At 40.8% G+C, this 15,656-nt stretch overlaps 1 protein-coding gene across 2 annotated transcripts in view; it reads left to right on the top strand.

Annotated features, from left to right (window-relative positions):
- Window positions 1-15,656, top strand: part of LOC137378382 (death-inducer obliterator 1-like) — a 167,249-nt gene that overhangs the window by 90,174 nt on the left and 61,419 nt on the right. For both annotated transcript variants that reach the window (XM_068048653.1, XM_068048652.1), the window contains 3 exons: window positions 1,660-2,464; window positions 11,591-11,912; window positions 12,961-13,173. In XM_068048653.1, the coding sequence (XP_067904754.1) occupies window positions 1,660-2,464; window positions 11,591-11,912; window positions 12,961-13,173 (1,340 nt within the window). The remainder of the gene's footprint in view (window positions 1-1,659; window positions 2,465-11,590; window positions 11,913-12,960; window positions 13,174-15,656) is intronic.

Genomic DNA, 15,656 nt, shown 5'->3' with positions numbered 1-15,656 from the left:
CCAACCTGGCCAATTACGGCCCCATCAGCCTACTCTCAATCATCAGTCAAGTGATGGAAGGTGTCATCAACAACAGCACTTGCTTAGCAATAACCTGCTCAGCGACGCTCAGTTTGTGTTCTGCCAGGGCCACTCAGCTCCTGACCTCATTACATCATTGGTTCAAACATGGACAAATGAGCTGAACACAAGAGGTGAGGTCAGAGTGACTGCCCTTGACATCAAGGCAACATTTGACCGAGTGTGGCATCAAGGAGCCCCAGCAAAACTGGAGTCGATGGGAATCAGGGGGAAAACTCTCCACTGGTTGGAGTCATACCTAGGGTAAAGGAACATGATTGTGGTTGTTGGAGGTCAATCATCTGAGCTCCAGGACATCACTGAGGGAGTTCCTCAGGGTAGTGTCTAGGGCCCAACCATCTTCAGCTGCTTCATCAATCACCTTCCTTCAATCATAAGTTCAGAAGAGGCGATGTTCGCTGATGATTGCACAATGTTCAGCATTCGGAACTCCTCAGATACTGAAGAGTCCGTGTCGAAATGCAGCAAGACCTGGACAATATCCAGGCTTGGGCTGATAAGTGGCAAGTAACATTTGTGCCACACAAGTGCCAGGCAATGACCATCTCCAACAAGAGCGAATCTAACCATCTCCCCTTGACATTCAATGGCATTACCATCGCTGCATCCCACGCTATCAACATCCTAGGGGCTACCATTGACCAGAAACTGAACTGGAGTAGTCATATAAATACCGTGGCTACAAGAGCAGGTCAGAGGCTAGGAATCCTGAGGCAAGTAACTCACCTCCTGACTCCTCAAAGCCTGTCCACCAACTACAAGGCACAAGTCAGGAGTGTGATGGAATACTCTCCACTTGCCTGGATGGGTGCAGCTCCAACAACACTCAAGAAGCTTGACACCATCCAGGACAAAGCAGCCCGCTTGATTGGCACATCATCCACAAACATTCACTCCCTCCACCACCGATGCACAGTGGCAGCAGTGTGTACCATCTACAAGATGCACTGCAGCAACGCACCAAGGCTCCTTAGACAGCACCTTCCAAACCCACGACCTCTACCACCTCGAAGGACAAGAGCAGCAGATGCATGGGAGCATCACCACCTGCAAGTTCCCGTCCAAGTCACTCACCATCCTGACTTGGAACTATATCGCCATTCCTTCACTGTCGCTGGGTCAAAATCCTGGAACTCCCTTCCTAACAGCACTGTGGGTGTACCTATCTCATATGGACTGCAGCGGTTCAAGAAGGCAGCTCACCACCACCTTCTCGAGGGCAATTATGGATGGGCAAATATGCTGGCATAGCCAGTGACGCCCACATCCCATGAATGAATTTTTAAAAATGTATAATCCAATCACAGACCCCACACAACCCAATAAATTTACTAAGGAAGAATTCTCCAAATGTGCCCATTCACCCTCCGGTAATCCAACAAAACTCTGAAGTGTTCACTGTACCCTAGGCTGCTGCAGATTCTCTCTCCCCAGCCTGACATTACCTGTCCTAATAGAAGCACAGGATTATTTCTATTCTGAATTTATGGATGGTTTGAATGCATACTTTGGATGGTGGAGTTAAAATTGGTTAACTACAATGTGATTTGCTTCCTGTGTTTCTTTGCATTTTTACAGTAGCCGTGGTGGAGAGTAAAGTGGATGAAAACAAAGATCAGTCTGCAAGAATCATCCACCCAAGTAGTAAAGAATTTAAAAAAACGTGGGGATTTCGACAGACAACCATTGCAAAACGTGAGAATGCTCTGGATGCAGAGAACTCTGACACTGCTCTGAGCGAGAACTCTGACCATTTAACCCCACTGTTGCGTAGGAGCAGACGACAGACTCAGCGATCTGCCCGAGTTCAGGAATTTATTTCAGCAGCTCAGAAGCGATATCGTCGAATGACAGGCCTTGATGATATTGGTGAATGTGGTTCCATTGCAACTTCTGAGGCAGGGACAGGGTCTGATGGCAGTGTAGAAGTAGATGAAAAAGGTGCTGGATCTCTAGACATGGCCACAGACCATGTATTTGAAACAACAAATGAGGTGATTAACTCTGATGAAGACAGCAGTACCAACAGCGACAGTGATGAACTTACTCTGAAAGAGCTCCAGAATCAGCTGAGAAAGCAGCGTGGTCAAGAACAACCGGATTCACCACAGAGTACACAGAAAGTGCAAGAAATATGCACAGAGGAAAATCAATCCAGAAAAGGATCGAAGCCTCTGGGCACTGCAAAAACTAAGAAGAAAATGGTCACTCTTGTAAAGAAAGGTGCTAAAAGTGGTACTGCTTCAAAGGAAAAACAATCAAAATCACAATCTGAAGTTAAGTCAGAAACAGAAGACGATGAAAGTTCAGATGACCAGTCAGACAATGACTATAATGACCCAGATAAATTGTATTGTATATGTAGGCAACCACATAACAACAGGTAGGTGCCTGGACTTGGGAAGCTTCACGTCTTCAAAATATAAGGCAAAAATGAACATTGAAACAGAAGCCTAATTTATACCTCATTTACCAATGAATTGATGCTTGCATGTATAACAGGACAGAAAATGCGCTTTTTGTCCTGTCATTTGATGCAATCAGTACAATTTACTCTTGTCAAGCTAGTTAAAAATTCTAATTCCAAAATTTTAGCATTGCAAAAGGATAGTCTTAAATCCAGGGAAAATTCGGGTCAGGAAGAATCTGAATTTAGCTCAGGACCTAGCGAAAAGTTGTTTATGTTTATACGGGCTTTTCCTAAGTTCGAAAAAGAAACGTAGAGGCATTTTTCATATCTTCTGAAAAAATAGCCAAACAGATTAAATGGCCGAAAGAAAGCTGGACACTGCTTATGCAGGGTATGTTGGTAGGCAGAGCTCATGAAACTTATGCCATGCTGCCTGAAGAGGCTTCTGCAGACTGAGATGGCAAAAAGGCTATTCTCGCTACATGAGTTAGTCCCTGAAGCTTACCGTCAGAGGTTTAGGAACTTACGGAGATTCGCTGAGCAGACATAATTAGAATTTGAGAGGGTGAAGCAAATTACTTTTGACCGTTGGATACGGGCATTAAATGTAGAAACCACATATGAGAACCTTTGAGAATTGGTTCTCTTAGAGTTTAAAAACTCCATTCCTTCAGTAGTGAGAACTCATACAGATAACCTGAAAGTTTTGAAAGCTAGGCAAGCAGCAGAGATTGCTGATGATTTTGAGCTTGTGAATAAGCCAATCTATTTTGGACGTCGCCCCCATAAACCCGAGAAGGATAGAAAGTAGGAGAGTGAAAGGAAGGCAAGTAGCTGAGGACAAGAAGGAACAGCTGGCAATGCCCCAGGATCACCACCTCAGGTCAGAAAGGAAGGTGCTGAGGGTAGAAGTAAGGTTTGCAAGCCAAAGTGTTATCATTGCCACAAAATGGGGCATCTTTGTTCAGAGTGCTGGAAATTGTGAGGTAAACCCATAGGACTTGTTGGGGTACACAAAGCTAGTGCAGAGGAAAAGACTCTGACTGAGAATATAGCAGACCAGGCTATAGTTTTAATGACAGCTGTGAAACCAGATACTGAAACTGAGTGTGAGGTTAAGAATAAAATACCTGAGAGTTATAATGAATTTCTGTAAGAGTAACTCTGTGTCCTGTAAGTGAAGCAGGAAAACCTTTTATTATTCTCAGGAACACAGGAGCAACCCAGACACTCTTGCTGGGGAATGATATAACGTTTCCACCAGAGCAACTTGAAAGCTAAAGTTTTAGTTAATGGAATTGGTGGGGAGTATATGCCTGTACCTTTGTCTAAAGTACGCCTAGAGAGTAACTTAATATCTGGGATATCTGTCGGAGTTGTCCACAGTTTACCAGTAAAGGGAATTGATCATCTCCTAGGAAATGATTTGGCTGGATCAAAAGTATTAGTTTCTCCTATATTTAAAGTGGAAACAAGTGAAATTAAGGAAAAGGAGCGATTACAGGAACTGGTTCCGGGAATATTTCCTGCGTGTGTCGTCACCCGAGCAATGGCTAAACAGGATCCATTGTCGGAGATAAAAGGGGCACCACAAATAGATAGTCAAGTATCTGAAACCTTATTTGGGGATTTAGATAATCCAGAGATGTTTAACAGATCATCTATCATTGCAGCACAGCAAGCTGATCCAGAGATATATCGAAAGCACAGACGTCTCTGTCAGAAGCTGAGGCGAAAGGAGTTCCGGAAGGCTATTATATGGCAAACGGGGTTTTGAGGAGGAAATGGAGAACTCCTCATCGACCTGCTGACGAAGACTGGGCAGTTATTGAACAGATAGTGGTACCTCCTAAATATCGACAAGGATTATTAGGGTTGGCACACAACATCCCTTTTGCAGGACAGAGGGGAATTCTGAAGACCAAATCACGCACAAGCCAACATTATTATTGGCCAGGTCTTAGAGGATACGAGACAATTTTGTAGGACGTGCCATTCCTGTCAAATGGTGGGAAAAGCACAACCTACCATAAAACCAGGGGATGAAGTATTAGTGTTGTTACCATTACAGAGAGAACCATTAAAAGCATGATTCAGTGGCCCATATAGAGTAATCAAAGACTGGGTAAGTTAGATTACTTGATTGACACCCCTGATCACCAGAAGAAGAACCGGTTGTGTCACATCAAAATGTTCAAGCAATATTACCGCAGGGAGAAAGATAAGCCAGTATAGGTATGTCAGGTAATCGGGACTGTTGAGAAAGAAAAGGATAGTGAGAATGAGGCAGAAGCAGGCCTAGGAAATTCTCAGATTGAACCTCCAACTATCCAGTTAATAAATACAGAATGGCTAGGAAAATTAAACAATCGGCTTTTACACTTAGAGGCAAAACAGCGTGAAGTCCTAACCAGGGTTTCCACAATGTTTCGAAAAGTTTGTATGGATAAGCCGGGATGTACAACCTTAGCCACACATGATGTGGATATAGGGGGAACCCTTCCTTTAAAACAACATCCTTGCCGCTGAGGTCCAGACAGACAGGCCCAAGTGGAAGCAGAGATACAATGCATACTGAAGGGCAGCTTAGTTGAACCTAGTCAGGACAGCTGGAATTCACAGATGGTCTTGATGTCTAAACCTGGTGGGTCGGCTCAAATGTGCATAGACTCTAGAAAAGTAACTACGGTAAAGAAGGCAGACTCCTATCCAAATTCTCATTTAAAGAACTGTATGGACAGAGTGGGCAACACAATATGTCTTAAAGAGATGTGTTGGAGGGATACTGTCAAATTGCTTTGACACCCCAGGGTAAGAAAAAGTAAGCATCTGTTACACCGGACAGGGTTTTCCAGTGTCAAGTGATGCCACACAGGTTATGGGGTACTCAAAAAAAACTTCTCAGAGAATAGTGAACCCAGTGGTGGTCAGTGCTCCTAGCTGTGTAGTTCACTTGGCTGAGATAGAACCACCAAACAAGTGAAAGACAATGCTTGGAAATTTGAAATGGATTAATTGGCGCAACCTTTTAAAATTCTAAAGCCGAAAATGTTCTGGTGGAACTTGTTGCTGTAATCTTACCATTTTAGAAATGGTATATCTGTAAATGCGGGAAAAAAATGTGTTAGCATTTTTTTTCAAATTGTATTTTTTTCCCCATTGTAATGAAATGCATTTCAGGAATGGCCAGAGGCAGGGGTATTATGATCCTGTAGTTTTTTTTCCAGGTAATATGCGGTATGTCTTTAAGACAGCAAAGGATCAGTACTGCTTTAAGGCAGCCAGCTCCAGGGACTGAGTGTCAAAAAATGCATTCTGTTTGCTGTAGGATACAGCCATTCAGAGACTGAAGATCGCGGAATGCAATTTTACAATTTAATTTTGAACTTATAGTGGAAACAGACTGTTCTAACTCACATGCACAGACAGATAGCTGGACCAGCATGAACCTAACAGAGTACTCTTGTAGTTTAAACTGAAGGAAGGTTATTTTAGACTGATCACGTTTTCACCCTCAAAACAATTCTAAAGCCAAATTGATTCATTGAAAAGTGTCTACAAGTTGTTGTTTGCTGGAAGAAGAGCATCACTTCAACATCTGAAAATAACCTACTGACTGTCATCCTGTTAAAGAGCCTTTTTTCCCCCCATTGGACGGCTGTGAGGACCTCAAATAACCTTGGACTGTTCCACATTGGAAGATTCCACTTCGGCAGGAGCAAAATTTGCAAGGACACTAATTTTTCTATTTTAAATGTTTACATATTGGTAGTATTTAAGAGTTTAGTTTTTTCTGATAAATAGTTAATTTGTTGATTTAAAGACACCTGGTTTGGTTAGCTTCATTCGGGGGTTAATAGATGGTCAGTTTGGCTGTGGTTTTCTTTAATTTGGAAAGTTTAAAATGATAGGCGAAATGTGGAGGGGCAGGACTTAACAGTGCGTTTCTCCCACCGCAATCAGGATCATATATTTTGATTGGGGGCTTTGTCTTGAGCGGTCGGTCGTAACATATTAATTATTTGAGAACTCATAGATAACCTGAAAGTTTTGAAAGCTAGGCAAGCAGCAGAGATTGCTGATGATTTTGAGCTTGTGAATAAGATTAGATTAGATTAGAGATACAGTACTGAAACAGGCCCTTCGGCCCACCAAGTCTGTGCCGAACATCAATCACCCATTTTATACTAATCCTACACTAATCCCATATTCCCAACAAACATCCCCACCTGTCCCTATATTTCCCTACTACCTACCTATACTAGTGACAATTTATAATGGCCAATTTACCTATCAACCTGCAAGTCTTTTGGCTTGTGGGAGGAAACCAGAGCACCCGGAGAAAACCCACGCAGACACAGGGAGAACGTGCAAACTCCACACAGGCAGTACCCGGAATCGAACCCGGGTCCCTGGAGCTGTGAGGCTGCGGTGCTAACCACTGTGCCGCCCAACCTATTTTGTCTGTCACCCCCATAAACCTGAGAAGGATAGAAAGTGGGAGAGTGAAAGGAAGGCAAGTAGCCGGGAACAAGAAGCAACAACTGGCAATGCCCCAGGATCACCAGGTCAGAAAGGAAGGTGCTGAGGGTAGAAATGAGGTTCGCAAGCCAAAGCGTTATCATTGGCACAAAACGGGTCATCTTTATTCAGAGTGCTGGAAATTGCAAGTTAAACCCATAGGACTGGTTGGGGTACGCAAAGTTAGTGCAGAGGAAAAGACTCTGACTGGGAATATAGCAGACCAGGCTTTCTTATGGCCATTTCATCTGTTTGGCTATTTTTTCAAAAGATATGAAAAGTGCCTTTATGTTCCTTTCCTTGTACTTAGGAAGAGTCTGTATAAATTTAAACAACTTTTTGTTGGGTCCTGAGCTAAATTCAGATTCTTCCTGACCAGAATTTTCCCTGGATTTAAGACTGCCCTTTTGTCTTAGTTCCATCTCTTTTAACTTAAATTCCCTCTCTTATCTTTCACTTTCCGAAATGCGCTCTCTTTCTCCCTTTCCTCCAATTCAAGTTTTCTTATTGCTATTGCTTTTTCTTTTTCCCTTTCCTCTTTTTCCAATTCAAGTTTCTTAATTCTTTTCCAGCCTCAAGTTTTTTCATTTCTAGCCAATCCCACTTCATCACTCTCGGGCCTACTACCTTTTTGTTCTTCGTATTGCCCTTCATCATCATTGTCATCTTCTACTAATTTCAGATGTTTGGCTATTATGTCAATTATCTCTGCTTTTTTGGCACCGAATTTCATTTCCGACCCCAATATCGCTGCCAATTCTTTTAATTTGTTCTTAGTTAAACTTATCAAGTCACTCAGGGAAACATTCTGCTTTCCCAAAAACTCTGCTGCAACCACTAATGCCATTGCAATGGTATAGACTGTACCTTATTATACAAAAGATCTGGTTCTTTTATTTCTTTGTAATTGGTGTTAGATTTAGATCTCAACAATCGAGTTTCCAATTGATATGATCCCAAATTCGAGAAATGAAATATGATGCCAGACGCAAGACCCCCAATTTAAATGTTATCCCAGAGACACGAAATTAATATGATTCCAAATGCGAGCCCTCCAAATTAGTCTGATTCTGATCCCAGACACGAGCCACTTAATTGAATATGATTCAATCCCGGACGAGCCCCCAGTTAATCTGTTACGACCGATCGCTCAAGACAAAGCCCCAATCAAAATATATGATTGTGGTGGGACAAATGCACTGTTGATTCACTCTTGCCCCTCCACAGATCGCCTAAATTTTAAACTTTCCAAATTAAATAAAGACAGAATCAAATTGTACCATCTATTAACCCCCGTATGAGGCTAACCAAACCAGGTGTCTTTAGATCAACAAATTAACTGTTGAATTAGATAACTAAATTCTTAAACACTCCTAAGATATAAACAACATTTAAAATAGAAAAAAATTAGTTACATTGCAGATTTATGCTCTTGCCGAAGTGAAATCTTCTAATGTGGAATAGTCCAAGATTGCTTAAAGTTCTCTCAGCCATCCAATGGGGGGGAACAAAATGTGCAACATCCAAAACTTCAACTTCTCTTTTGTCCAGTGATGACCTCAGCCGATGAGCAACTCGCAAACATTTTAATGAATCAATTTGGCTTTAGAATTTTGAGGGATAGAAGATTGTCGCAGTCTAACTTCCCTTCCTTTAGTTTAAATTATTAGAGATCACTGTTCCGTTCATGCTAGTCCAGTTGTCTTTCTGTGTCAAAAGCCAGTTTTTTTTTTAGCTAGTTTCAAACGTCAATTGGCAACATTGTATCTCGTGTAATAAAAACAAGAAATGCTGGAACCACTCAGCAGGTCAGGCAGCATCTGTGGAAAGAGAAGCAGAGTTAACGTTTCGGGTCAGTGACCCTTCATCCGATGGGTCACTGACACGAAACGTTAACTCTGCTTCTCTTTCCGCAGATGCTGCCAGACCTGCTGAGTGGTTCCAGCATTTCTTGTTTTTATTTCAGATTTCCAGCATCCGCAGTATTTTGCTTTTATTGTATCTCGTATCCTTGGTCCTGAGTGGCTGCATCCCGGGGCAACCAGAATGCACTTTTTGACTCAGTTCCTGGAGCTTGTTGCCTTAAAGCAGTACTGATCCATTTCCAGCCTTAAACGCACACTGCATACTTCCCGGGGAAAAATAAACTACAGGATCATAACACTCTGAAAAGTAATGTTTTGTTGCCTTCTCATGAAGCCCAGGGTACAGAGGAAGATGATGGAGAAGATATTCAGTTGCAGAAGTGATATAAATGACCAGATAATCTGTTTGTGGTGATAAATGTTGGGCAGGACACTGGGATAACTCCCTTGCTCTCCACGAATAGTGCTATGGAATCTCTTAATGTTTGCGTGAGGGGATAGACGGGGCCTCATTTTAACACTGCTGAAGAGCAATACCTTAGACAGTGCAGTACTCCTCAGTGTTATACTGAAGCATCAACCTAGATTGAGTTCAAAATTCAAGTTGGGTTTAAACCCACAATCCTCCTTCCTAGTTAACCTATAAGTAAAGTGTTCTTAAATTTGAACATGGGACTGTCTTTTTCAGTTAAATTTTCAAAACCACGGTCATAGGCCCCCATCATGCTGTATTCCTTCAAATCAGAGCTCAGTCCCACAATTTTCCAATATGTGCTGACAGTGGGCATGATATTGTGAAAGCTATAGTGCTACCACTGAAGAGAGAGACTTTCTAACAGCGTCTTTCGTGACCTCAGGACATCTGAACTCGCTTCACAGCCAATGAAGTACTTTTGAAGTGTAGTCACTGTTGTAATGTAGGAAACTGAGCCAAGTCTTGACACCTGGGAAGGATGTTTGGGATGTGCCAGTTTTTTAAAATTGAGTGCTGTGCTGTGATTGAGCATGGTCCTGAGATGTGGACAACTGGCAATAATGGGAGTATCTAAAAGTCCAGAGAGTGATTTGGCACAGCTGAGCTGGAAGTGTTGAGTAAAATGAGGTTTTGGGTCTGAAAGGTCTGCAATCTTTAGCACTCTCCGTGTTTTCCATTTTTCCTGTCTGGGAAGGTGTCTTCTTTTTCTCTCCCACCAACCTTGATGCCTGAAAAATGCTTCAGTGTTGAACTTTGTCTGCTGGTCACCTGCGTGCTAATATAGCAGAAAAAGTCTGAGGTTGGAACTCATTTGAAGCTGTTTCCTCCCTAACTGCTGATTCCGTGCGGCTGGCAGGAAGTAGGACAGAGGCGCACATGTTGGATGGGAATGAGAGGCATTGGGGACCCACAACGATGGAAGCATTTGGATGTTGGTTAAGAGCTGCGAACCCAGAGAGCTTTTTGCTGAGGTAGCAATAAAGGAAAAGCCCCATTGCAGGTCTCATTCAGCAGGGGCATAATTCTTGGGTAAACCTGATAGAGAAAGTTAGTGGACAGAGTTGATGTTAATTGGAGGAAATGGGATGCAACAAGAAATGATTTTAGAAGCCTCGGAGACTAGTTAAAATGGACCGTTACTTCAGCAAGCTATATGTTTGAAGTGGCTTGCTGCCTCTCTTTGAAAAGCACTCAGCATAAAGTTAGCTGAATAAAGCTTTTGAAATCTATTCTAGCCTTTCTTGAAATAACTTCAAACAAAATTAATCAGACAGAAAAACTAAACAGAAGAAATTTTCCTTATTTATGAAATGCTGCTGGTACATACTGCGAATGTTAAACTCTGCACATCTTCAGACAGCTGCACTCTAAGTTGGAGGAATCACATTTCAGCTCAGAGTAAGATAGCAAATCAGAAGTGAAGGGAAAGATCTTTTATATAATGTGTAATTTCTTTAAGCATCACGCTTTAATCAAACAGGACGCTAGCTGAAATGGCACTAGTTCCATTGACCGTTCTGGTAACCTGCAATTTTCAGTTTTTCAGGATTAGAGTATGTCTGTAGCTTGGTTCAGAAAGGCCAGCTTTTCAACAGTATGGGCTTTGCAGTGTTGCCACATGTGGTCTGATCCACATTTTTTGGAACACGTATCTGGGCAGAAGTGATCAGCTGAAAATTGTGTCTGAACGTGCCTGATTGGAGCTGGAAAGATACTCAATTAGATGTTTGTTTTAAAATAAATGATCAAACTACTGTAAGATTTATTTTCAATAAGAAAGCTGCAAGTTGTATGTAAAAACCATCCATATAAATCCATTTAACGTAATCTAATTAAGAACGCCATTTTACTTTGATACAGGAAGTTGTTACTTCTTTCAGCAAATTATATAAAGGCCAGTGCAGCAATCTAACTCTAAAAAGAAACCTGTGCATGTCTTTTTTTAAGTTTATTCAACAGCCTTTGCACATTTTATAGGTTTTCTTGAAATTAGCCACAGTTCTTTCACATTTCAGCTGCTTTCCCAAACCATGTTAGCGTTTTTTGGAATTTATATTCGTGCTACTGTTCAAAATTTCCCACATCATACAGTGGAAAGCATGTAAATATTATAAATTACATGTAATGCTTGATATTTGCATAGTGAATTTTGTTTATTTGGAGAGTATTTCATCCATGCCAAAATTGATTTCTGATCTATACAGTAGTGTATTGTGCTGATTGTGAGTTTCTTGGCAGGTTTATGATCTGCTGCGATCGCTGTGAAGAATGGTTTCATGGTGACTGTGTGGGAATTACTATGGCAAGAGGACGCTTACTGGAACGCAATGGAGAAGACTACATTTGTCCTGATTGTAGTCCCTCTCCAAGCAAAAGCTCAGGCACCGCAGAAATGAGATCTGGTCAACAGGAAAGTAAACCAGTGCTGGCAAGCACCGATGACCCCAATTCAGCAGTAGAAAAACGAGATGGAAACTCTTCCACTGATCAGGGAATAAAAGGCAGGATTGAGAAAGCAGCCAATCCAAGTGGCAAGAAGAAAATTAAAATATTTAAGCCGGTATGCTGTTTAGAAACTGTTTAAATGTATTTAGATGTTTTGCAATCAATTTGGGCATATTATTTTGCTTCATAATTTGGCATTATGCACAGTGTTTCTCCTTCAGTGAAGTATGTCTCATTCTCCTGCAGTGAATGAGAGAGTTTGTACAGTGATCGAAATGCGCTAGAAGTAATCTCCATAAGTAATGTGATGTGAACCTTTACAGTAAATTAACCTGCTCCTGGGTTTGATACTAAATTTACATGACCGATTAATACAGTTGTGTGGAATAGTTTGCTCCCAAATGCACTGCTCCTGGCATAACTTTAGCTCTTTTAACTTCTGTTGGAATCAGAGGTTTTTAAAATTTTCATTTTTGACAGTTTTCTTCCCTTTGCTTCCTTTTCACACATAGAACTGATTAATGCAGTTACAGTTTCACAAATGCTTGATTACCTTCCAACGCAATGTCCCGTCCTCATCCAATATGGCTACTTTCGAGCAGGAGTCATTGGACAGAAGGCCCTTAGAATGGGAACTTCAGTTGATTTTCTTCCTTCCCTTGGTTATATTTGCATCTAATGCCTATAATATTGCAAGACTTTGAATTACTCAATCTCATCCTTTAAGTTTAAAAAAAAAGACAGTTTCCTTTTCTATAGCAACGTATTAGAGCATGGCACAAAAACCTATCTTTACCCAGTGATTTTTCAATTTAAAGTATCCAGTTATTGGTGAATAAAAATGTCAGAACTTTATCACTTTTTATTATATTAAGATATTTTTGGACATTATTTAAGGGTGTCACCTTGGCTTTTCTCATGTATCTTAGTTAACTAATTGGAGTAGGTGTTAATTGATTGTGAACATGAAACAGTGGTGAATTGGTTTCATTATAAATTGTACCTCCTTATCAAGCCTTATGCTCAGTGGGTGAGCTGTTTTTCTAACTCTTCCTGAGGGCACTATCTTTATAATAATACATAACTGCATATGTTCAGTGGTTGAATTATGAAGTTATGCACAAATACACTATTGATTACTATTGGTGGTTTGTTTTTATCAGGCAGTGGAAATGCCTGCAGTGCCAAAGTGCATAGGGCCCGGCTGCGCCAACCTGGCCTCTACCGACTCTGTGTACTGCAGCAATGACTGCATACTCAAACACGCTGCAGCCACTATGAAATCACTCAGTCAAGGGAAGGATCAGAAACAGAAGACAAAAGAGAAAGGAAAATCAAAGACAGAGAAGGCGACTTCGTCCAAGTCCCTTGCAGAGGTAAAGATAAATCTGTTTGTACGCACATGTATATTGTGTAGAATAAAATGAATACATAAATTATTGGCTGTAAGGGGCTTTTGTGGGAAGTAATTTTGGTTGAATTCTATTGTTGAAAGTATTCTTTGAGGGACTAGGGTAGTAGAGTCCTGCCCATTTCTGTTGCAGAGTGGATTTCACAGCAGAACAGTAACTGCTTGTTTATAGCTGTTTTGAATTTATGGGTCAAGATTCTTACGATTCCAGGCACTTCACCTTCCTTTATAGTCACCGTGTGGAATAGAGGACCAGTACAAAATTGTGATGGTCATGCTTCCTAAAGTAATGTTGGCACCAGTGCATCTTTAGAACACTAGCTCCTGATCTGAGTTTTGGTATGAAAACTATGCGAATCAACAGTACTCAATAGTTGGTATTAGCTAAGTGTGTCTCATGAAATGTGTCACATCTGTTTGCTTCAGACCTTTTGTCCTGACTGGGGGCTATTGCAGCTTTAACACACTGTCTTCCAGTCTTCTCTCCTTTTGCACATCTGTAACAATGCTATTCATCTTATGAGATTTACAAACTGAATATTTTCTTCACATATTTTGAAAAATGTTGCAGTAAGTACTCAAATAAATCATTGACTTTACCATTTGAAGTATTATCTATGTTTGACCTTGCCATGTGGACATTCACCATTTTTGTTGGAGCAAAATGTGGTAACATCAGAGTTGAGAGTACATCGACAAGCCTAAATCGGAAGGAATTGCAATCTGAACAGTATTTGCACATGTAGATTCATAGAACTCGTAGAACAATACAACAAGAAAGAGACCATTCGGCTGCTCTTTCAAAGCGCAATCTAGTCCAATTCCCATAGCCCTGAAATTTTCTTCCCTTCAAGTAATTGTCCAGTTCCCTTTTGAAGGCTACTGTTGAATCTTTATTCACCACCCTATCAAGCAGTCCATTGCAAATCGTAACCATTCTTTGTGTAGAAAATGTTTTTCCTCATGTTGCCTGTGATTCTTTTTCCAATCACCTTAAATCTGTGTCCTCTGATTATCAACCTTTCACCCATTGGAAACCGTTTCTCTTTATTTACTCGATCTAAACTTTTTATGATCTTAAACTCCTCATCAAATTTCCTCTTAGCCGCCTTTGCTTTATGGAGGGCAACCCCAGTTTCTTCAGTCTATCCATATAACTGTAATCCCTCAACCCTAGAACCATTCTAGTAAATCTTCCAGATTCATTGCAAAACTTTCATGTCCTTCCTAAAGTGTGGTGCCCAGAATTGGGCACATACTCCAACTAGGAATGAACTACATAGGTTTAACATCATTTCCTGCACAGAGAAAATGTTTATTCACAAATGTACCAATGGGATGTATTAATACAGCTTTCTTTTTAAAAAGTGTAACACTTTTGAACAATTGTTGCTGTAACCCAGCAAAATCTGAGTTCAATCAAATAAGCTAAAGTATGTCTGCTAAATCATATATAAAATATAAGAGAACTTATACGTTTAAGTGTTAATAGCCATTAATTTTTTTAATTATCTAAGTACATAATGTACACCAGAAAAAAAAACGCAATTCAATTTTATACTATGAATCAGTTGTTTTAGGATTCAGATAATAAGGGTGTTAAGACTCAAATAAGGTTTAAAAAATTCAACACTTAAATATGCACCTATGTCAGTATAAGAACAGTTTGCTAATGTGCTTATTTAGTTTCTTAAAGTTCTAAAATTAATGTAAGTGGAATTTATTAACATATTTCTCTGAATTCTATGTTTTGTGTTTCACACTGTGTAGGGGAACAAACTTTCCATAATCTTTCCTTTTATACATCTTCAATTTACTTTTCTATGACATTTCTTACAAGTATGCCCCTGAATAAGAAAACAGTATTACTCTCAGCACCTGATGTTTCTTATTTATTAAGTCTTAAAGTACTGGAAATGATCCGTTTACTTTCATGTGCACTTAAAATCTCCTCCAGAGACTACTCACTTGCACTTAAATATTGAGGGTCGGACCTTATGGTACAAAGAGGAAAGAACGAACAATTAGCACCAAAATCTGTTATAAAGTTTTTTCCGTACAGATGGTTGTTGGCATCCTTTCATCTACAAAAGGTGGTTGACATGCAGCAAACAATTCATTAAGGTGGGGTGTCTTGTCTTGGTGCACCTTTGTTGATGGCTGTGAAGGTCAATCCTTGAGAGGCCGGTTCTGCCAAAAGTGTTGCATGTGAAGCTGCCAAGTGATGCTGAGTTGTTTTTGCTGTTGGTGCCTGTTGCCAAGCTGCTGTAGCAACTGGTCATCATGGTAGTGCACACCAGTCCACAGGATGTGGCACCATTTCCCACTTTTACCTAACTCCCAAGTGCGATAGTTGACATTTAGGGTCTTGTCACGCGTGCAGGCATTCATGAATCGGAGCTTTGGGTGCCCCACTGATCGTCTGGCCCCAGCTACCTCACCATGCAG

The sequence above is a fragment of the Heterodontus francisci genome, chromosome 16 (assembly GCF_036365525.1).
Source record: "Heterodontus francisci isolate sHetFra1 chromosome 16, sHetFra1.hap1, whole genome shotgun sequence".
NCBI classification, from domain to species: Eukaryota; Metazoa; Chordata; class Chondrichthyes; order Heterodontiformes; family Heterodontidae; genus Heterodontus; species Heterodontus francisci.
This window is presented reverse-complemented; position numbering and strand designations above follow the sequence as displayed.